The sequence below is a fragment of the Artemia sp. Qi Xiang Cuo genome, chromosome 9 (assembly GCF_049724085.1).
Source record: "Artemia sp. Qi Xiang Cuo chromosome 9, ASM4972408v1, whole genome shotgun sequence".
Classification (NCBI taxonomy): Eukaryota; Metazoa; Arthropoda; class Branchiopoda; order Anostraca; family Artemiidae; genus Artemia; species Artemia sp. Qi Xiang Cuo.
The window spans coordinates 2004941-2027783 of record NC_142802.1 but is presented as its reverse complement, the minus strand read 5'-3'; the positions used below and the strand labels follow the sequence as shown (position 1 = coordinate 2027783).

Below are 22843 nucleotides of genomic sequence, written 5' to 3'. Positions count from 1 at the left end.
GACCCCATAAAACAATTCTCCTTTCCAGATATTGAGATAGCTGAAATTTTAGCTTGATTAAATGACGTTACCCCGTGCTGCTATCAGTCAAAGTTTTAAAAAATCCAGATTTTTGGACACAAAGCTGACATATGGAGCCAGAACGTTAAATAATAAAACCCGCTTAAATATCTTAAAAAGAAGGTAATGTTGTTCTTCAAAATTTCTTGTCCATACATCATTGCTGTTAGTTCAAGTCAAACAGAGTTACAACAAAGTTTAACCCCAAAAATGTGACCTGGTACCATCAGGACTTTAGGAGCCAGTTTGGGACTGTTCTAGAATTTTATGGTGTTTCACATAATGTGTCTTGGAAATAAAAATTTTTATTGAAAAGTATTTTGGAACTCAACTTTCAAACATAAAGAGCCTTTTGTTCAAATTTGATACATTGATAGATAGATAGATGAATATTTATTAACATACAATAAATAAACACTAATGAACAATAAAAGTAAATAAATGCTCATATAAAGGGCTCTATGGTTTAAAATGCAGGGAGAAAAAAATCACAAAGGGGAAAAAATACCCTAAATAAGAAAGTGAAGAAGAGCCACCCTCCCCTGACAACCCGCCGAATAAAGCGGGAAGCAAAGACCCATACGCATCAATAATTCGAACACATAATCCCAAGTTGTCTCGGAGGCACTAACCAAACGCCAAAATTTAAAAAAAGTAAATAAATTAGAATTTAGAAAATATAAAAATAATATTCAGAAAATGTTCTAAAATTTTTCTGAAACCACCAAGCGAGTGACATTTTTTGGCTGATTCAGGCAGAGTATTCCATTCAGCATGAGATGCAGTCAAACCTCTTTAAAGTAATCAAACTGGCATAGAGGATAAAGGAGGATAGATTTCACAGTGACCCCACAGTGCTTAATTTAAAACTGGGAGTCTAGCAATATAGGGTTGTTGTGTATAATTCCGTTTCATACTAAAACTGAAAATTTTTGCACTGTATCTTTAGCAGAGCACCAAACTCTAGATTTTCTATTTACCTCTCACCTGAATAGAAATGGTTTTGATCCCCTTAGAAATTAGTTCTCTTCGAACACGGTCTGCTCTTAAGGTATCTATGTCCACAACTGCCACTTGTGCACCTAAAAGATTGAAGAGTGGTTATTGGGCGTGGTATAATTGGGTGGTTTTCGGAACCCCATTTCCTAGATCTCAAGATTTTTAAAAAAAATTCCTCTGATTTCCTATATATTTCATGTGAATCGACTTTTCTGTGGTGTTCTGAAATCGTCTTTTTAAATCAAGGAAACATTCGTTTTATAAAGCCATCATATGTATAAGGAAAAAAATCAATCTAATTGACTTATAAGAAAATTACTTACCACTAAATGATCGAATATCAATTTTAGGATATTAAGCCTTATTTTTAAGAAATCAAATCTACACAAAATACGTGTTCAGATATATGCCCAAGTACATATTCGTTATAATTTCTTAGACTAATTAAACCCATTTTTCTCTCTTAAATATTCGTGATAAGTTATGGATCTACCGGGTAGGGTGGCAGACGGTTTCGAAACTGACATTGCTCTTCGTAAATGTTTCTTTTCTCAAGGTATCTATAACGTTCACAAACCCTTTTTTTATTTTAAAAAATATGTGATTTATGAGCTATGATTACATAAATAGAAATCATATTTACAAATTATCTCTCAGTTCAATCTGAATGAGAATTTCTATTTTATGAATAGTATTATATGAAAAATATTCGTCACTAGACAGTGTCTTCAAAAAGATGTCTTTAAAATTTCGGCCACTATGGCCCATGGATTGCTCTTTACTAGATTCCAGCTACTGTCAACCTAGCTATATTTTACAGTTATGCGGCAAAGTGGCTAAAGTGCTCTCCTCCAAGGAAAGAGTATAGAGGTCAAAACTATATGTGGTAACAGTGGTATACTGTGTGGTATACAGTGGTATACAGTGGTATACTATGTGGTATACTGTGGTAACAGTATATGTGGTAACAGACTTTGCTAAAAATAGCAAGTACACTTTCTCACAAATACTCAAAAATAATAATACACACTTTTTCAAAAATAATAATAAATTACTCAAATAGACCAAAAACTTTTGACCAAAGAATAAACAAAAAAATTAATTTAAAGAAAAACTAAAGGTTGCTTTATTGGGCATAAACATGTAGCCACTAATAACAATGGAATGCTGGTAAGGCTGGTCAACTCAGCGGTTGGTTTGGCAGACACACGCGAAATACATATTAATTCGACTAAATATGATTTGAAGTCAAAGCTGGTTGAACGGTATTTTATGAAAAAAAACTTTTTTAATCGTATTTTTTAACAAAAAGTACTCAAAAGTTACCAACTTTCTAACAGTCGTATATTTCAAAATCCAAAGAAAGACGAATCTTAGAAGTTCAAACAGAATTTTTCAATTTATTATTCATTTGTGAATTCAATTTGTGAAAGTTCTATTCTTATGAAGGACAGAATTAAAACACACGTGTCCTTAATTTGCGTCATGATTAGACCAAAATCCATTTTTTAACTCACCGAGGTGAAACATTCACATTGAATATACTTTACACGCATTGCTTACAAAAAGGACGTAGATACTAAACTTAGCTTTCAAATTAGCCCTTGGACGACTCTTTGTCATACTTCAGTGCCCCACCAGTAGCAACGAAAAAAAAGAAGAAAAGGGAGACACATTACTGATTCCCATTGTCTCCGATTATCTCCAATTGTGATCCAAATGTCTGTCATATTTCAGTGCCCCACCAGTGGCAACGAAAAAAAAGAAGAAAAGGGAGACACATCACCGATTCCCATTGTCTCCAATTGTGATCCAAATGTTTTTGTCATATTTCAGTGACCCACCAGTGGCAACGAAAAAAAAGAAGAAAAGGGAGACACCTCACTGATTCCCATTGTCTCCAATTGTGATCCAATTTTCTTTGTCATATTTCAGTGCCCCACCAGTGGCAACGAAAAAAAAGAAGAAAAGGGAGCCACATCACTGATTCCCATGCGAAAGTGATTTTCCTTGTTGCTCAAGATGAAGAATTGTAATTCACTTATATGAGTGTCGGCTATGATGATTCAAGTCGTGCAGTTTTCGTTTGAATCCAACATCGCTTTCATGGGCATTTTAGGCTGTTTTTCGAAATTCCCAGAAAGGTTTCTTCACAATAAACTTTTACCATTATCGAAATATAGTTATCATTCCCCAGCTTCAGATGGCAAGTTCATTCCCAGCTTTCTCACTTGACCGTTTGTTTTAATCGTGTTTTTAGATTTTCGGTTACTATGGGATAGAGTTCCCTCTTTGCTAGGTTGCACCTGACGCGGAACTATAATTATCCACATTCAAACATATAACCAAAAAATATAAGACTGCTCACTACTACCATTATATGGAAACAATAGTGAATCTCCAATCCAGGCTCACAAAACAACCTGACAAAACCAGAACAAAAATCTGTTTACTTCGGGAGGGGATTTGAAACTTCGGGAGGGGAGTAGGGTTCAAATCGGGTACCCCTCTCTCTGGACACGGCCCTGATGGTTACCCAGCATGTAAGACAAAAAAAAATCCTTGATTGCTTTAAAGCTAATGCTTCGTGAATTGTCATTGCCTACTCTCCTTTAAAACAGCCAATCATAGAGTAATGACGCAGAAACGTCGATAAGAAAGGGTACTTCATTTTGTCAAATGTTTTTTCTTTGTAGCTCTGCATAATCAACTTTCTGCAAAATTGTAACGCCAGGGGGAGCTGAAAAGCTATCGTGCTGAAACTAATATAAGTGAGTAATCCCAGTAAGGGCAGGTATATGAGGTATGATACTAGGCAGGGTTTGAGTCTTCCTTAGCGAGGACTGTATGGATGTTTTAAATAAGGAGTCAAGAAATATTTGTTTAACAGGAGATCTGAAGCTCCAGAACGTACATTTTAAGCCTAAATATCCAGAATTTATATATTTGAGTATCTTTCAGCTACTAAGTATCATTTGCAACTATTCAGAGTGGACTTTTCCAATCTCCTGCCTATGTGTGCAGTTATAAATTTAACTATTTTTGTCATCAATGTATTTTTTGTATAGGCTAAAACTATACTTATAACATATTTTTGGGGGGGTGGGGGTATTTGATACCTCTTGGCTCCCCCCCCCCGCTCCTTTTCTCTGTCTACCTTTTAATAATGTTATCTCAAGATTAAGAAGAAGAAAAAACGAACCTTACCTGCTTCACCAAGAGCATGCGCGAAAGCTCGGCCAATACCTTGACCAGCTCCTGTCACCAGGGCAGTTTTTCCGTCCAATCGCAATCTCTGCATTACTGATTTCCCATTCAAACCTAGGAAAGGAAGAGGTTAATATTTTCGGTTAAATTAATATTTAAGTTAATTTTAATAGTAAATATTTTTCACTGAATAAATAAATTAATGTTTGTGGAAAAATAATTTATAACAATACAAATACAAAATGCCATAAACTCTAGGAATCTACACTTGACAAACGAGCTCATGATCCGAAAAATAATTATTTAGGTTTTACACTGCGCTGCATTAGGTTTTACATCTAATATAAATTATTATAATAATAATAATAATAGTAATAGCAATAATTACAGAAGTAGCAATATTGGAGTCATAGGAAACATAAATGAACATTATAAGGGCCATTAGAAACACGAAACCAAAAGAAAAAAAATTACAGAACAGTCATACTGGTTAATGGAAAACAAAAAATAACAAAATACAAATGCAAATCCATTATTTTTCTCCAGAGACTCCAATAATAACAACATGTAATGACTACCAAAAAGGTTTTTTAATGTTCTTAATAAAAATCATTATTTATATTTCCTATAATCATTATTAAGCGCGTTCTATAATACGTAACCTCCGCAAATTGCAGAGAAGCCAGAAGGAGGCATATCCAGGTTCGCAGAAATTCGAACTACTACGTGTAAAATTAGAATGAGGAGTGAATCTTGTAATAAATGTGAAAAAGTGTTAAATACTTAACAGTAGTACAACGATTTACAAAAAGATGTACAAAACCTGATGTAAAAATCACATAAAAGCTGGTAGTATTCTTAAACATTCCTATTTATTCCTAACTGATTCATGTGCAATTTTATAATTAAGAGGATGATACATTGTATTACCATAGTATAATTCAGTATTATATACAATAATAATATGTAATTGCAGCAATAAAATATTATTTATTGCTTCGATTCTTGGTGTGGCCAGTTGTTTGATTGGGGACGGGGGTCAGTGGCGTGACTCTGCAAGCAGAGCCAGAGTTGATCCAGCTCTAAATAGGTACCTAAAACCTGGGGAAGGTAAACAGAAAGAGTATGCAAAAGCACAAGGTAGCTGGTCTCAAAGCCCCATTGCACATCCTGGCTGAAGGGCCTAGAAACAAAGATCAACATTGCCGGTTTGGACTTTAAGGGTGTAGTGGCGTATCCTTTACCCAACTTTTTTTTTCTAAGTTGCTTATTCGTGTTTGATCCCCCACAACACATGAATTGCCGTTTTCTTAATTTTTACTAATGTGTAACCAGAATACATGTTCAACCTTTTTTCGTATTCGACCCCTTGAATTCTGGAAGCATATTTTTTTAGCATTATTATACAGACCATACTGTTGCAATAAATTGGCAAAGAGCTAATTGTATCTGGGACTTCAGCATTTAATGCCCTTTCCAGGTAAAAAAAAAAAAAAATATCAGAGGGCACATAACGGCAATCTCCGCACCCTGTGACCCCCAGGACACTTCTCTGGCCTCAAGTGGCATCGGATTGAATTTCCAAACATCCATTTTAATCGAAATGGCCAAGAAATGTATGCTGTTAGCTGAATACGATGAATATAACCCCTGCGGTAAGGATGAAAATTATGCTTCATAGATACATTTTAGAAGAAAGTCAAATTTGGCCGATTAAAAAACAAAACAAAATAGCATTAGAGTTAAGAGAATACCTGCAGATCCCAGGGCAAGAGGCAGGTGAAAGCTCTGGCTCAGCTATTGAGAATGCAATTACTTGGAAAGAAAAAGCAAAAAAAGAGGTAATGCAATAAAAAAAAGGTAATAAATTAAAAAAGGATCACATTACAATAAAACCAGATAATCTGTGCTTCAGCGAATAGGTCAACATTGATTGTGTCTACTTTGTGTAGATGGAATTTTGCCAGATATGGGCTACAGATCATTAAAGTTTAGAAATTGCATGTTTGAAAACTATATTAGCTAGAAAATTGTGTTTTTGTTTCAACTAACAATCCTGCTTGGCAAATTTTTTTTTTACTAGGAAGAAGCCCACTTACAGGCCTTTGGTTGCAGTTTTGTCCGTAATTTACCCATTCTCCAGACATTCATTCATCTTTTATTTGGTTTTCATTTGTCTTCAGTTGTCTTTGGGAATCAACATGTCAATTTTCTGAATTATTACAAGCAAAAACCATTGTCAAATTTAAAATATTAGCTGTACTTATTTATTTTCACGGTTCAATGTGGCAATAGCGACAAAAATATTGCACTCCCCTAAAAGCTTCATAATTTTGAAACAACCAAATAAAAAATCTTAGAAATTCACAGTTTTTAGGTATGAATAGATTTCAGATGAGTCCAAGGTGCAAAGAAGCTTTTGTTTTGATGTCCTTGGTACTATAAGAATTTGTCTTGTACTAAAATTGGTTCGCTCGCCTGAGACTCTAGGCGAGCGGACCCCCCCCCCCCCATAAGACTTAGTTGGCTTGTGAACTCAGGTGACTTGTCGATCAATCAATATTTAATTAACTTTTGTTAGTACAACTTCTGAGCTTACAAATTGGGTCGCTCGCCAAACACTCTAGGTGGGCGGGCCCACCTATTAGACCTAGGTCACTTGTTTGCTTGCGAATTCAGGCGACTTGTCGGTCATCCAATTTTTAATTAATTTCTGTTAGCGCAATTGTCTGAGCTTACGAATTGGGTCGCTCGCCTGACACTCTAGGCGGGCGGGCCCTATTAGGCTTTGGACGCTTGTTTGCCTGCAATTCCAGGCGACTTAGCGGTGATGGGTCAATTCTAGCACTTGATCAACCTGCCTGAGACTCTAGAAGGGCTTACCACTCCAAAAGCTAACACAAGTATTTGTCCAAAAAGAGAGTCATATCTACTCCCGCCGTTTACCCAAAGACTTCGAAAACTATGGGTATCCCCGTTCGCCTGCGAGTCCAGGGGACTTGTCAGTCATTTGTCAATCCTAAAACCCGGTAGTCCCCCCGAGACTCTAGGCAGGCGAGCCTATTAGGCTTAGGTCAATTGCTCGCCTGTGAGTCCAGGTAAATTACGTCTCCCGTTTGGCATACAAGCCCAGTGGACATTGTCCGTCATGAGTCAACCCAAAATCTCAATGATCCCCATTGCAATTTCCGGCATTAGGGTTTCCCAGTGGGCAAAGCTAATATATCTAATTTATACTCATTCCATGGCTAGTTCTGCCCTAGGATGGAAGAATGATAGACTATCTATCAACAAGTGAAATAACATTATTTTTATACAATTCTGAAAAATGCTTATGTCAATTCTGCTTCTCACTCAAACTATCTGTCTTGACCTTTTCTCCAATTAGCCATGGCTCTTAACTTTTTCATCATTTGATTTTAACAAAACCAACCGGATGTTTCCGGGATGACCTTATTTTACAATGACGACGACCCAGTAAGATATATATAAATGGGTAGGCTAGGCGACATTTTCTTGAGAAACTTGAACTTTAGTTTTGATGAAACAAAATACCACTATAGACGTCATCTTTTGTTTCGACTTTCTCCACATCTTCTGCGCTTTCAGCATGTTGAATGAGCAACATTCCATCTCTGACAGGGAGCAATACCTGCAATAATATTAATTATTTAGATATTGTTGCATTTCTGACCTGGGGCTTATGCAACCGCGATTTTACCCGAGAAACAGCGCTATTCGATATTTTTGAAAATTGTCTCATCTTCGCAGAACTTTTTGGGTAGTTTCGACGATATTTCAAAACTGCCCTGAAGTTAATTAATTTTGATTTCAACAAAAAAATGGCAGATTTAAGCTACAGAAAAACTGAGCATAAAACAAAACTATAAAAGAATATTGAAAGCTATTAAAGATTAGACTTCTACGAAAAAATTAAGCTGATTTATAACAAGGTTAGTTATAGATTTATCGCTGCCACCAGAATCTGCCACGGAAACATTTAGTATATAGCCGAAAAATTTTTTTCACATTGAAGATCGCGATTTTTCGCTTGAAGTCAAATTCAATAATAATAAAAAAAAAAGATGAGTAAACTAATCTATTTTGTTTTTAGGAAGAATTCTGCCATAGTTTTAGATTGAAAATTCAGATTTTTTACTTAAAATAATTTTGGTTTTAAATAAAAATACCGTCTTGATCTGTTTGTTTGGCTTAAAACAGCCCATAGTTACCAAAAGTTCCAAAAACGTGTATCTAAAAAAAAATTGTAGTAAAAAAAACTGCCATTTGCCTGCCGATTCATGGATGGTAAATATTATTTTCCCTAGTCTTGATAGTAAAGTGTTATTTTGAAACAAATTCTAATGTATTTAAAAAAAAATGCCGGAAATCCCTCAAAAATGACCTTATTTTGCTCTGATGTAATTTTTGAGGGGTTTCAGGCTCTTCTTAAAAATTTCAATAAATTTGTTTTCAAAATAAAATTTTACTATTAAGCAGTGGCGTAATTTCGTCAAAATCCTGTGGGGGGGGGGGGGGGCAAAGTTGGAGTTAATTTTCCCAAATCAAGCAAAAATGACAGTAAAAACTGAAAAATTAGCCATTTGGAGCAATGAAAGTACTATATGGTACTATAAAAGTACTATAAATGCACTTTATAATACTATAAAGGTAAATATACACTATAGAAAACTGATCCATTTCTGTTGATCTTTAAATTATGCAGGCTTATCATAGTTTTGACAATATTTTTGAAGTAGCTAAATTTCAGCTGGGGGCAAACTCGGGTCTGGGGGAGGGCAAAGTCTGGAAGGGACAACTTCCCCCAACCCCTGCCCCAAAGAAAATTACGCCCCTGCTATTGCCCCTGCGCACATTTTTGAAATTTTGGTAACTATGGGCTGTTTTGAGCACTTTAAAGGCTCAAAATTTATTTTCGCCCTGCGCACATTTTTGAAATTTTGGTAACTATGGGCTGTTTTGAGCACTTTAAAGGCTCAAAATTTATTTTCGCCCAGAAGCAATTATTGAATTACGAAAAAGCATAGGAAAAGGCATCAAGTGATATATTTACTGTCGTCCTAGCTAAGTTACGTTGAAAACTGCAAATATACCCCAAAGTAAAGGCCGTATCCAGGATTTTTTCGGTGGGTGTTTTACACAAGGATTCTTTCTGGGGGGGGGGGGGGGGGGTTACACCCACAAAACTTGAAAAACGCTAAAACAATTTCTTTATATCCATTTTCGTTACGTTTTTACGAGTCGGAAAACATCTCGGGGGGGGGGTACTTATCAGTTATTTAATAGATACTCTAGAATTTGTGACGCGCTCATAAGACAAAAACTAGTCAAGTAACTTCTTTAACAAGACAATACCTTTAGCTCGCTAGGCAAACAGGTGTTTCTCACCCCGTGAACAATATTTCTGAATAGGTTTTTTGGGGTTGAGGGGCAAAAAAAAATTACCTTGATTAGGTTAGGCTACGTATTTAATATACTGCGCTCTGGGTGGCCCCCCTTCCATAATTCTGTGTTGTAGTTTTCATAATTTTCTTACTAAAGTATTATATTTTCATCATATTGTGTTTTGTTTCATTAGCATTAACCAAACTTCACTTTTCGAGTGTTTATTATATAAACGATAAGTACAGGGGGGGGAAACTCCTACTCCCCCCCTGGATATGGCCTTGATGGGCATTATCGTGACAATGCATCCTATCCGGTAAATTTCTAGTGGGCCACATAATTTAGGTAAGATGAAAGTGAAAACGTCAGGGCCGTTCTTTTGCACTAAGATTTCATATCTTTCTGCAAAGATTTCCATCCTTTTAACTCATCTTTGTTCTAAGATCTTACAGCTCAAAGATGTTAGCAAAAAGTGTGAAAGACGCCATCTTTCTGTCATATAGAACAATGATGAGAGACTTTGATGATGTACTCATCATTGTTCTCAGACCGCTGATCAGAGCAGAATGATGAAAGACGTTTGCAAAAGAACGCCATAAGATGTAAGATCTTTGTTCAAAGATTTCGCTTTTAAGCGTTCTTTGTCAAAAGATGTAGGATCTTAGCACATAGATGAGTAAAAGAACGGCCCTGTCATTTGACACTTTTTTTATGTTCTTTCTTAATTCAAGAATCGCTTCTGGGGCTAGTTGTATCTTGAGCCCTTAAAGGGGTCCCAAAGGTATTTCATCTTTGTAACCACACAAAGAAATTATCAACAGTAGTTAAGTTATTGAAAAGTGGTTAAAAACATGTCACTAGTTTATAAATAAGCTGTTCATAAGTAACGTATTCAAAAAATACTTATTTATAAATTATAACAATTCAAATCTCATTTATGAGGTACCTCAAATATAAACTGTTTTCGGTACTTGTGCATTATACGGTACCCACGAAAGAAGTGAAGTTTGGTTAATGCTAATGAAATAAAATAAAATAGGAAGAATATATAATAGTTTAAAAACAAATTTGGGCTATCTATTTCCACATTAGGAGGGGTGGGGGTAAAGAATAGCATATATTAATTACGTAGCCTAACCTAACCTAAGTACCTTCCCCCCCCCCCTAAACCCCAAAAAACAAAAGTTTAAATATTGTAAACGCAATTTTAAATCATGCTTTGCCATCCATTTATATAGCAAATACCTGTTTTATCTGTAGTAGTTCCATGTACAGTATATAGCGGTGGGTAACATATAATGCACAAGTGCCCCGTTTTCCTACCGTTTCACGTTTTTCAAATGTCGTCGACAAAAATAGTGCTGAATTTTGTGATGCGAAACTTTGCCATTGACAATTCAGGATATATTCCAATTCAGGCTATATATTTGTACATTAGGGAGGTGGGGGTGGGTAAATTTCATGGTGAATTTGCAGTTGGCCACATAATTTAGCTAGGATGAAAGTGAATGTATCATTTGATTTTTTATGCTCTTTCATTATTCATATAAATTACCTTTGGAGCCTCGTTTAAGGGCTCAAGATGCAACTAGCCCCAGAAGCAACTCATGGACCGTGAAAGGGTATAAAAAAGGCATCAAATGATATTTTCACTTTCATATTAGCTAAATCATGTAGGTAAATATTTACCAAATCATATTATTGAGTTACAACTAAAGTGAATATACCACTTGATGCCTTTTTTATGCTCTTTACGAATATAATAATCATTTTTGTCGGAAATGAACTTTAGCCCCATCCCTATATATACCAATTCAGGGTATATATTTGCACATTAGGGGGTGGGGGTAATTTTATTTCTGATGTAACTGAGAGGTAAGTTTAAACTTTCCCCCCCCCCCCCGAATGTGCAAATATATACCCTGAATTGGTATATATATGGGTGGGATCTAAAATTCATATTTATCTTAATAAAAATACCGAAATTTACATTAAATGGTATTAATTTTGTGTTGTTGTATTCTTTTTCACCCCTCTCCCAAATTACAGGGGATTTCTCAGTGCCCCAAAGACGTGCTGGCGATTACAATATATTTTATTAAGAAACAAATTTAATAAGCCCGGTTAGCTCAGTCGGTAGAGCGTGGGACTTTTAATCCTAAGGTCAAGGGTTCAAGTCCCTTATCGGGCGTATTTTTTTGATTTCCAGAAACGTGATTTCATTCATTGAAAAAATTTTTATAGTTGCTAAATCAACTATAGTTTCAGATGTATTTCAATTTTTAACTACTTTTAAATAACTAAAACTTTAATAGATTATTTTGAATGATGAATGACAAAAACTTGGCAAAGCAGGTCTTTTTTGGCTAGCATGAACATAAAATTTTTGACTTTTTAAGTTTTATAGTTTCAGTTTAAAATTAAAATTTCAAGGCAACAGTAAAAAGTTTCACAGCTAGGGTTTTGCAAAGGTGTGAGAAGGGGACAAGCAAATAGACAGGCCCATGGACAGGAGTAACAGCGCTGGAAAGGTTTATCGGGCCTGGGTTTCATTGCCCAACTAGTGGATAGATAAATATTTCTTTTATCGTTGTCATTCATTAATTTGTGCAGTTATGCCATTTTTGGTAGCAGTGGACACCAAATAAAAAAAAAAGAAGAAACGCGGGTAAAAAATCAGAAAAAAATTAAGGTTACAACACATGCACCAAATTACATGGCACCAAATAGCTTAAGAAGGTGTAGCTTTCCTCTCACGATGGAGTTGTACTTAGGATAAAAAAAAGAATGGGAATCAAAATTTTATTACTATTTGAATTTGTAAGACCGAATAGCGTTGTTAAATTTAAATAATAGGTTTTGCTTAATAATTTTCAAGGTTCAACGATGCAACACAGGCGACAATATCATACTTTCATAAGAACTTCAGGATTTTGGGACAACCGAAAGAAAAACTTAGAAGATCGCCTAGATCTTCTATGGATCCCAGGGGAAAAAATGATTTTATTTTCATGTCTTTGGTAGCCTAGTTTGAATTTAAGTTTTCAGAGTTTAAGAAAAATACGGCTCAGAAAATCTAACTTAAATTTCAATGAATGCCGAAAAGTATAAACTTCATAGGTTTTTCTCCAACGTGAAAGTGTTGTTGAATTTATTTATTTGTTTGTGAATGTGGATTAATAAACTTATGAAACTTGTGAAACTTCAACGCTTCAGTCTGGAAAAAATAAAAACAGACAACAAAAAACTAAGGAGGCCACTATTGACTTGTATATAACATTATACGTTTTAATCATTCAGCGCCACTAACAGGACAGTTTAAAGGAAAATTGCCATTGATTCACACAGAAGAAAAATGCTGCAGTTAACAATTTTCGTTAATCGTATCAGTGGATAATTATTTGCCGTTACATTCACACAGGATTTCAAATCACCCTCCATTTACTGGCAAAATATTTGAAGTTAAAGAGCGTAGTTGAAGTTTTACTCTCATGCTTTCAGGACCAGAACAACATTTTTGTGTCCCTTTTCTCTTTTTTACTAAATAATTTTGCAATTTTTTTTTATTCCTAAATTTGCGGCGCAATTATATATCTAAACTTTTACTGATAAATCTTCTTTTGAAGGAGTCGACGGAAAAACTTTCAGGGATAACGTCCCCAGGAATAACGTCCGAAACTTGACACCCATAGCCCTTATCAGATTCTCAGTCAAATCCTTTTCAATACTAATTGCGTCTATCATTCCTATTTTTGTGATACTTAAAGTATTGATGGAAAAACCATTCAATTGCCTGATGGCAAGTGCAATTTTTTCTATCTTGATAAATTACTTGACAAAGCAATTAAAATCATCAAAATTGTTTATTAAGTTACGACAATGAGCAAATTTCGCTCCCGTGTGAACTTAGGGTTGAAGGACTTCTGCAAGGCTGCTTACGCAACGATATTTCTGCGCACCGACAGCTACGGGAATTCAGGCATCAACTAAAAATGAAGTAATTTTCACCCGATCCTTTGCCGGGTCGGTTTCAGGCTAGTTTGAAAGTTGGTGTTTTTGCCAAATACACCAACCAACAACTAAAATCACCAAGGCGTCACTACCACGTCTAGAGATCGTTTCTGATATTCAAACATCTGAAATAATTGGCAAAAATGGTTTGCTAAGCTGTTCTCAAAAGGAAAAGCAGCAGTGCAATGTAGATCAGGAGGATCAAAGTGCGATTGAAAATACATTGCCTGCTGATCCGCCCTTTGAAAATGGCTTAGCTACCGTTTTTGGCAATTATCCCAGAATTGGAAAATTTTTTGGCAATTACCAATTTCAAATATGAAAATTTCAGATATGACTTTTAGGTATGACAGCAAAGAAGCGTCAAATCGCGGAAAATTAAGTACAGCCAAAAAAAAATAGCAATTTTTTCCCTGAAGAATAGTAACATTTTCCAATCATCAATGGAAAATGTCAATCTTCAATTGATGTTGGAATTTCGATGGCTACAAGTGAACACAAAAACCTTTTCCGATCAGACTGGTTAAAGAAACTATCTTATTTTCAAGTCTAATAAAGTAGCACAAGCCATCAGGGCCGTATCCAGGATTTTTGTTCAGGGGGGGGTTTTACTAATTTTTTACTTTTTTTTCGGGGGGGGGGGTTACTAATTTTTGACTCAGTTTTCGACTAATTTTACTGATTTTTACCTAGGTTTTAATAATTTTCGACTTATTTTCGAGTCGGTCAAAAATTTCGGGGGGGGGGACCCCCCCCCCTGGATATGACCTTGCAAGCCATACCCCAATATTACTGTGTTTTTTATGAATTAATATGCTAGGAAAATTCCGAATTGGTAATTAAAGAAAGTGAAAATTTCCGACGTGACCTTTAGGTATGACAGCAACGAAGCGTCAAAACACCGAAAATTAAGTACAGCAAAAAAGAAGAAATATCAATTTTTTCTTGAAGGATACTAACACTGATTGTATCTTCAATTGATGCCGGAATTTCCATGGCTACAAGTGAACACAAACACCTTTCCCAATTAGGCTGGTCAAAGAAATTATATTATTTTCAAGTCTAATAAAGTAGCACAAACAATACCCCAATATTAGCTGTGTTTTTTTATGAATAAATATACTAGGAAAATCCCAAAATGGCAATTAAAGATCATTATTACCTGTTCTGTTCTAGGATCTGAAGCAACGAACTGATTAAACTCTTTCAATGCCTTGCCATTTTCATTCATGTCTTCTTCGCCGCCATATACCTGACCCTTAAAAAGCACATTGTCGACAACCAAAGTTCCACCAGGAGCCAACAGCTTTCGGTCAATTATGGTCTAAATAAGATGGAATTAAATATAATCTTTTTACATGTACATTTACTAAATGATATTCACGATCCTGGTTACAGCGATAGGTGCAATCTAGTAAAAAAGGAACCACGGCCCATAGTAACCAAAAAATTGAAAGCGCGTTAAGAAAATCTGTCAAGTACGAAAAAATAGCCATTTGTATCTGATTCAGAACTGGTAATTATTATTTCGATTAGTCTTAATAGTAACAGTTTGTTGCAAAAACAAATTTATGGGAATTTCGAAAATCTAGTCTTAAATCCGTCAAAACCATAGTAACCAAAAATTTAAAATTGGGGTCAAAAGAGCTTGATGGACTTGTTAGTAGAGACAACTACGAGATCAACCCGATTTTCAGGATTTTTCAGCGAAAAATTTTTGAGGTAAAAACACACTTCTATTCAATATTGGGCCACTTTTTCAAAATCTTGGCTCCCATAAAAAAAAAATTGAAGCGGAGCTATGAAGATTCAGCATTAATTTTTCAAAAAAGAGTAATTAGTTTCCCTCTGATTTTGTCACTGTGTATACGTTTATATTTTGCGTTGTAAATATTACATTCAATATCCTGATGCCAAGCTTCAGATATCAAGGATGATGATATAGACCCGCAAATCTTGTGATTCTAGAGACGAGCGAAGCATGGTAGGTTTCATGGGCACATGAAGCCCACGTGGGCACGAAGTATATGAAAATTTTTAATAAAAAGGATAAGTGGTAGAGATAAGGATAAGTTCAAAGTTGTGAGTAGCTGAGAGACGGACGCAAACAAAGCTGCACTCCTGACTACCATTCGAGATGTATTTTTGAAGTATGTAGTTCGACTAAGTACCTTATATTTTGCTTATCTAAAAGCGCAATATTCGATCTTTTACGGTTTTTTATCATCATTTAAACTGATATCCGGTTCAATTATAGGACTACCTTGACTTAAGGCTCTTGCCGCATGATATACGGTGTAGAGAGCGTAGCAACTTTGCTCCTTCAGGTCGACTGATCTGCTTCTATGAAGGAGGGCCTCGTCAGCAGCAATGACGGCTATGTTGAGAAACTTCTGTAGGCTGTCCTTCCACCTGATCCAAAGTCTGTCCTTCGGGCATGACCAACCTTGGGATGTGGGGTCAAAGTCGTATATAATTCTAGCAGGGGCTACTGGTAGCATCTGAAGGAGATGCCCAAACCACCTGTGACTTCACTGGGCAATTTGAGTTGAGAATGGCACTGGGTGAGTAAAGGGCAAGAAGCCTTTCGTTACTCGCAAAATCTTCCCATCCGAGCCCCTCGATTCGACATATGCTCCTATTAAATATGTTCATTGTGGAAGTTCTTTGTCATTACTTATTCATCTATGCACAAATCTGTGCGCCTATAAGGAGGGGTGAGGGGCTCCGGATCTTACAACTATTTTCTTTAATTTTGTATAATTACCAAATAAATCGGTAGTTTTCCTTTTTTCTATTTTGAAGACCCCCTCCCTTATAAAATAATAAATAAATAATTCAAAGGTGCGTGAATACGTTCTCAGGAACAATTAAAGGTTTTTGCTACGAGTTTATGACATGCAAACCTTTTACTTTCTGGTTCAGCTTAAGTCACTATCTCCATATGTAGACGCTGGGTCTTTTGGATTTCCTGGAATAAGATCTATGCCACGGGGTCAGAGGAAGAAATTTACAGCAAGTAAGTTGAGAATAAAAAACACCGAGTCCGCAGTATTGAATTCCTAATTCTAGGGATTTGATCAAGAGGAGGGTTAGGGTTGTTCATCCCTAAGGAGGAGGGTTAGGGTTCATCTTCGTCGAATTGCAAACAATTACATAGAAATGTGTACTTTTGAGTATTTTATGGATTTAGAAAGACTCTTTCACCGTTTGCCATCCACCCTTGAAATTGGATGGAACCTTTTCGTCGCGAAATTAGAGATGTATGCTTTCAACGCCAGACCTTCTTCAATACCATTACCTTGCAAAGAACCCCACATTCAACCCCTTCAACCCCAGACCCTCTGAACCTCCTTCAACCCCAGACCCTCTTCAATAACATTACCTTGCAAAGAATCCCACATTCAACCCCTTCAATCCCAACCCCAGACCCTCTTCAATACCATTACCTTGCAAAGAAAAAGGTAAGAAAAAACTTGATAGTAATTTTTTTGTGTGTTCTCTTAAAAGTTAGAAACAGAATATTTAAACTACAAAAGATAATGAAAGTTCAATTGAATTGTTTGAATTGGTTTAGTGGAAACTTACAGAACCATAAACTGTATTAAAAATAAAGAAAAATCTAACTTTCCCTGGATTCAATTTTTCGGGGATTCAAATTCTTATGAAAATGACCTCCCTAAGCAGTTATGCTATTTTTGGTAGTACTGAGTGTCAAACAATAAAAAAAAACGCGTGCATGATAAATTAACAGAATAAGCAAAAAGTATATAACCCCAAACAGTTTAAGAGGGTACAGCTCCTTTAAAGGTGTAGTTGTCTTTGGGAAGCAACAAATTGCTAACGTTTGAAATTGAATTTAACATTAAAGTTAAATCGTTCAAATTAGGTGAACCTAATTTTAAATAATATTGCATTTTACAAAAGGGGATGTAACACATTTCTGGGGAAAAGAAAAAAAACAGCAGAACACATTAAGGAAATTTGACTTCCTCAGTGCGCTTTCTCGCATGCGTTGGCGAACTTTATCACATGTGGATTTATATTTTCTATATAAGAAAAAAAGGTGAAAAATCGGTAAACAATCTCAGCAACAAAATCATTGAGGTTTTGCGTAAAACGCAGCTAGGGGTGGAATGTCTTTTCTAGGGCAAATCAATGAAGAGTTTTCTTAGGGAAGTAACAAATTGTTAGCGTTTGAATTTTTACGGAATTTTATAGGCTACATTTTGAACAAATCAAAATGTTTGCATTTTAATGTCCTAGGTACTTTAAATATTATAATTATTAAATTATTATCATTTTTATTATCGTTAAATTATTATTATTATTATTATTATTAAATTATTATTATTATTATTAAGTTATTTAATTAAATTATTATTATAATAATTTGTTTATTAAATTATATTAAGCTATGAACCAATCAAAAGAAAAGTCTTAGACAATCGGTGTTTTCAGGTATGAATAGATCTAAAATGGATCAAGGGGCTAATAATATTTTCATCTCGATTTTCTTGGTACGTTAAGGTTGTAGTGGATTTTCCCATCTCATAACCTTTATATATATTTGTTATATATTTATGTAATATATATTTATTATATGTCAAGCGTCTCGTTAGGCTACCCATGTACGTGTAAAGATACTTACCTTGTAATATTCCAAATATCCAGTCTTATCAGCGTCGATGAAAATTAAATCATATTGTTGTCTTTCATCTGCTAATTGATTGATTGTCTCCTGAGCACCGCCTGAAATATAAGTTAATAGTTTAAGAAATTACAGTCTTGCCGGATAATAGTTTATATCTAAAATCTAAGTTGTTTTTTTTTCTTAAATGTTGGGCAATTACATTTTTTGCAAGCGCTAAGGATATGAAAATTTCCCTATTTCACTTCTTGAGCTGTAGTTCTTTACATTTTTTTTCATATTCCCTAGTCTTTATTTCATCATTTATGAAAGCAAAATATTTTGTTATTTCTGTTGCTTTTATAAAGCATAGAATCGAAAATTAATTTAATTTTTTTAGAAATGCACAGGAAACATTTAGAGCTTTTTCACATCTAAAAAACGAAATGAATTGACATTCTAGATGCGCAGCAAATAATATATAAAAAAGTAAGAAATAAAGTTGAATAATTATGTTGAATTACATTAAATAATGACGAAGACCACACTGCTTTTCCATTTTACAAACAATAAGGAAGATATTCCAATGGGGAATTTAAAAGAGAGTAAATTGCAGAAGGAAACTAATTGAACATTTCAGGCGTCCTCGGCATAACAAGAAAGTAGAATAAAGATCAAATTCCTAGGTTGAAAAACTGACAAAATCAGAAATTTATTTAATATAATTATTATTAACTAAATTAATTAAAGTAGAATTATCCCTATTCAACTTTCTTGCTTTGAGGCCGACTACTAGATATAAACGCGAAATATTCAAATAGCTTTCTCATGCAATTCACTACCTTTTAAAATTTTCTCATTTTCATTATCGGTAACGGTCAGGAATTGGGCATCTTCAGAAGGAGATGATAATTTCTTAAACCACTTTGGCCTGCCATAGCGTAAAGAAACAAAAACGAGAAAAAATGGGGTTTTTGAAGGCCAAATGAAAATACTGAAAAAACACAACAAAGCGAATATTTCGAGAGGACAAACGCCTCTCTTCTTCAGCGGGAAACGAAATATCCAAGGAAAGTGCCGAAGAAAAAAAACAACAAAAAACAAACGTGGAAAGTCAATGTGAAAAGAACCAAAAAACCAAAGAAAAAACCAAAAACTTAAAAGATGAATAAAATTCAATAAAAGCCAAATATTATAAGAATTAAAACCAAATATCTAAGAACCATAAAAGCGAGTTATTCGCAAAAATCCACGATTTGCACAAAATCCAAAAAGTTGAGAACTGCCATCGACAGATACTAGCGAACAACTGAGGAATAAAAGAAAGGAAAACAATTCATTCACTCAAAAACAGAACGAACCAGTAATTAAATAAGTTGGAGAACTATGTCATCTGATTTCGGATTTTAATTATTGCATTTCTTGCAGACACCCTTTGAGACCTAACGGGCTGTTCACGTGTATGACTAGATGACTGGGAAGGTGATTCAAGGTTAATTTCAGAGATTACTAAAGTATCGGCTTCTCTTTCGAGAAAACCGAAATATGACTAGTTTATTCTTAAATCACCGGAATCTCTGTTTAAAGCTAGACCTAAATGTTGGTATTTATAAATTTCAACAGCTTCAATGTAGTACTGGACAGTACCTTCGTCATACGAAATAAGGCTAGCTTGATTAAACAAAATAGTATGGTCTGGTTTTTCAAAAGTGTGCTCTTAAAGGACGGAGTCAAAATTTGTTGGTTTTTTTTTTTCGCTTTTTAAGTGTATTATTAATTGAACTAGAGTGCTGAGTTAATCTATCCGTGAGTCGCTGATCAGTTCTTCCGACATACCAAAGACCACGCGAACAAGGAATTCTGTTGATACCGGAGTTTTCACCTATCGGGATAGGGTCTTTACCTTGATAAATTTGAGACCTGACAGTTTTTCTGGGTCTATAATAAGTGTAAATGTTATTTTTTATTAGATTTTTTGAAATGCGGCCTGAAACCCCTTTAACGTATGGGAGGCCAAGATAAACTAAATTTTCCCTTTGATTTGTGTTTTCTGTGTAACTATCTGATAATCATTTAATGCGTTTTGCATTTACAGAATTTATTAAACTAATTAGATAACCATTCCCAAATAGAATATCTCTAAGGTGGTTGAGCTCTAAATCCAAGAAGCGTGTTGAACAAACTTTCAATGCTCTATCAACTAGAGAAATGACAACTCCTCTTTTCACAGCAGGAGAATGATTAGAGGAATAATTTAAGTAACGGTCATTATGTGTGGGTTTTCTATAGACACCAAACTCGAAACATGTATCATTTCAGTGCACAAGAACATCTAAGAAAGGAAGGCGCCTCCCTGCCTCTGATTCCTGAGTAAATTTAAGTTGTGGATCCAAGGAGTTGAGCAAGTGAAGAAAAGAACCCAGAGACTCGTTACCATGCTCCCACAAATAAAAAATATCATCTTTAAAACGAACCCAAAATTCAGGTTTACAAAAACTTTGCAAAATAGCCCTTTCTTCAAGGTCTTCCATGAAGATATCAGCCTGTATTGGAGAAAGGGGGGGCACCCACGGACAGCCCATATTTCTGTCTATAAAAAATGCCTCTATAATGGAAGTAAAAAGAAGTTCTGTTACAAAGGGCTATAAGTGAAAGAAGTGTCTGATTCGAAAGAGTAGATTTTTCTGATATAGATGGGTTAGAATTAAGTTTAATTCTAACCCAAACTGCTCCAAAATCAGTTCGGCCTTTTGAGGATCACAATTGGTGCATCAAAACTGCCAATTCTTGTATTTGGTTTAATAGAAACTTGCTTTACCTTGGAAACGAAATCAGCGGAATTTTTAATATAGGATTTTTGAGCCTGAATTAGTGGGTGAAATACAAATGATAAGAATTTCCCTATTTTTGCTGTAGGAGAATTAAAAGAAGAAACAATGGGTCGAAGTGGATTACCGGGCTTATGAACTTTAGGAAGACCATAAAAGCGAGGGGACGTGCATCCGCGTGGGTAAAACCTTTTGTACAACTGATCTGTAATTTCACCTTTTCCTTTTAGATAAGAAAGCTCTTTTCGGACTTCCTGGACAAATCTTTCTGTGGGATCGCCAATTGTGATCCTCAAAAGATTAAAATAATTTTGGATATAGAATTTAATTTCTAGCCCATCTACATCAGAAAAATCGACCCTTTTGAATCAGAAATTTCTTTTAGTTATCTTATTCAGTAGCAAAACTTCTTTTCACTTCTATCTTTGAGACATTTTTTATAGACAAACATACGGGCTTTCAATGGGTGCCCTCGCCCCTTCTCCAATACAGGCTGATATCTTCATGGAAGACCTTGAACAAAGGGCTATTTTGCAAAGTTTTTGTAAACCTGTATTTTGGGTTCGTATTAAAAATGATATTTTTTATTTGTGGGAGCACGGTAATGATTCTCTGGGTTCTTTTCTTCACTTACTCAACTTTTTGGATCCCAAACTTAAATTTACTCAAGAATCAGAGGTAGAGAGGTGTCTTCCTTTTTCATATGTTCTTGTGCACCGAAATGATACATGTTTCGACTTTGGTGTCTATAGAAAACCCACACATAATGACTGCTACTTTTAAATATTCCTATAATAAATTTGTTGCCGTGGAAAGAGGAGTAGTCATTCTTCGAATTGATAGAGCACTAACAGTTGGGCCAACGCGATTCTTGAGTTCACACCTCAGCCAGCCTAGTGATGTTTTATATTAGGTAATGGTTTTCCAATTAGATTAATAAATTTTGCAATTGCAAAATCCATTAAAATATAATCATATATCTAAACAGAAAACACAAATCAAAGGGAAAATTCAGTTTATCTTGGTATCCCATATGTTAAAGGGGTTTCAGACCACATTTCAAAAAGTCTAAGAAAAAACAACATTTACACTTATTATAGACCCAGAAAAACTATCAGGTCCCAAATTTATCAAGGTAAAGACCCTATCCCGATAGGTGAAAACTCCGGTGTCTAAAGAATTCCTTGTTCGCGTGGTCTTTGGTATATCGTAAGAACTGGTCAGCGACTAACGGATAGATTAACTCAGTACTCTAGTTCAATTAATAATACACTTAAAAAGCGAAAAAAAACCAGAAAATTTTGACTCTGCCCTTTCAGAGCATATTTTTGAAAAACCAGACCATACTATTTTGTTTAATCAAGCTAGCCTAATTTCGCATGACAAAGGTATTGTCCAGCACTACATTGAAGCTGTTGAAATTTATAAATACCAACATTTAGGTCTAGCTTTAAACAGAGATTCTGGTGATTTAAGAATAAACGAGTCATATTTCGGTTTTCTCAAAAGAGAAGCCGATACTTTAGTAATCCCTGAAATAATGTTGGCAGTGATTTGTTGTTCTTGGCAGTGATCAACTTCGTCCTTGCAGATTTTGACGAACGGTTCAAATTCGTAGATGACCTTTCCACCCTCTTAAAATACCTCATTGAGAAGTCTCAAACCGTTCCCCAGTTCAGTGAATCATTTATCGACAATTTTA

At 35.1% G+C, this 22843-nt stretch overlaps 1 protein-coding gene and 1 non-coding gene across 2 annotated transcripts in view; one reads left to right on the top strand and one right to left on the bottom strand.

Moving 5' to 3' along the window:
• LOC148948213 (uncharacterized) overlaps positions 1-22843 on the bottom strand; it is an 83575-nt gene that overhangs the window by 6671 nt on the left and 54061 nt on the right. The window contains exons 5-9 of the mRNA XM_089094209.1: positions 18335-18435; positions 14846-15007; positions 7822-7918; positions 4267-4380; positions 1048-1142 (exon numbers count right to left, since the gene is read on the bottom strand). Of these exons, the coding sequence (XP_088950335.1) occupies positions 1048-1142; positions 4267-4380; positions 7822-7918; positions 14846-15007; positions 18335-18435 (569 nt within the window). The remainder of the gene's footprint in view (positions 1-1047; positions 1143-4266; positions 4381-7821; positions 7919-14845; positions 15008-18334; positions 18436-22843) is intronic.
• Positions 11791-11863, top strand: TRNAK-UUU (transfer RNA lysine (anticodon UUU)). Its single transcript has one exon. It is a non-coding gene; the product is annotated as a tRNA-Lys (tRNA).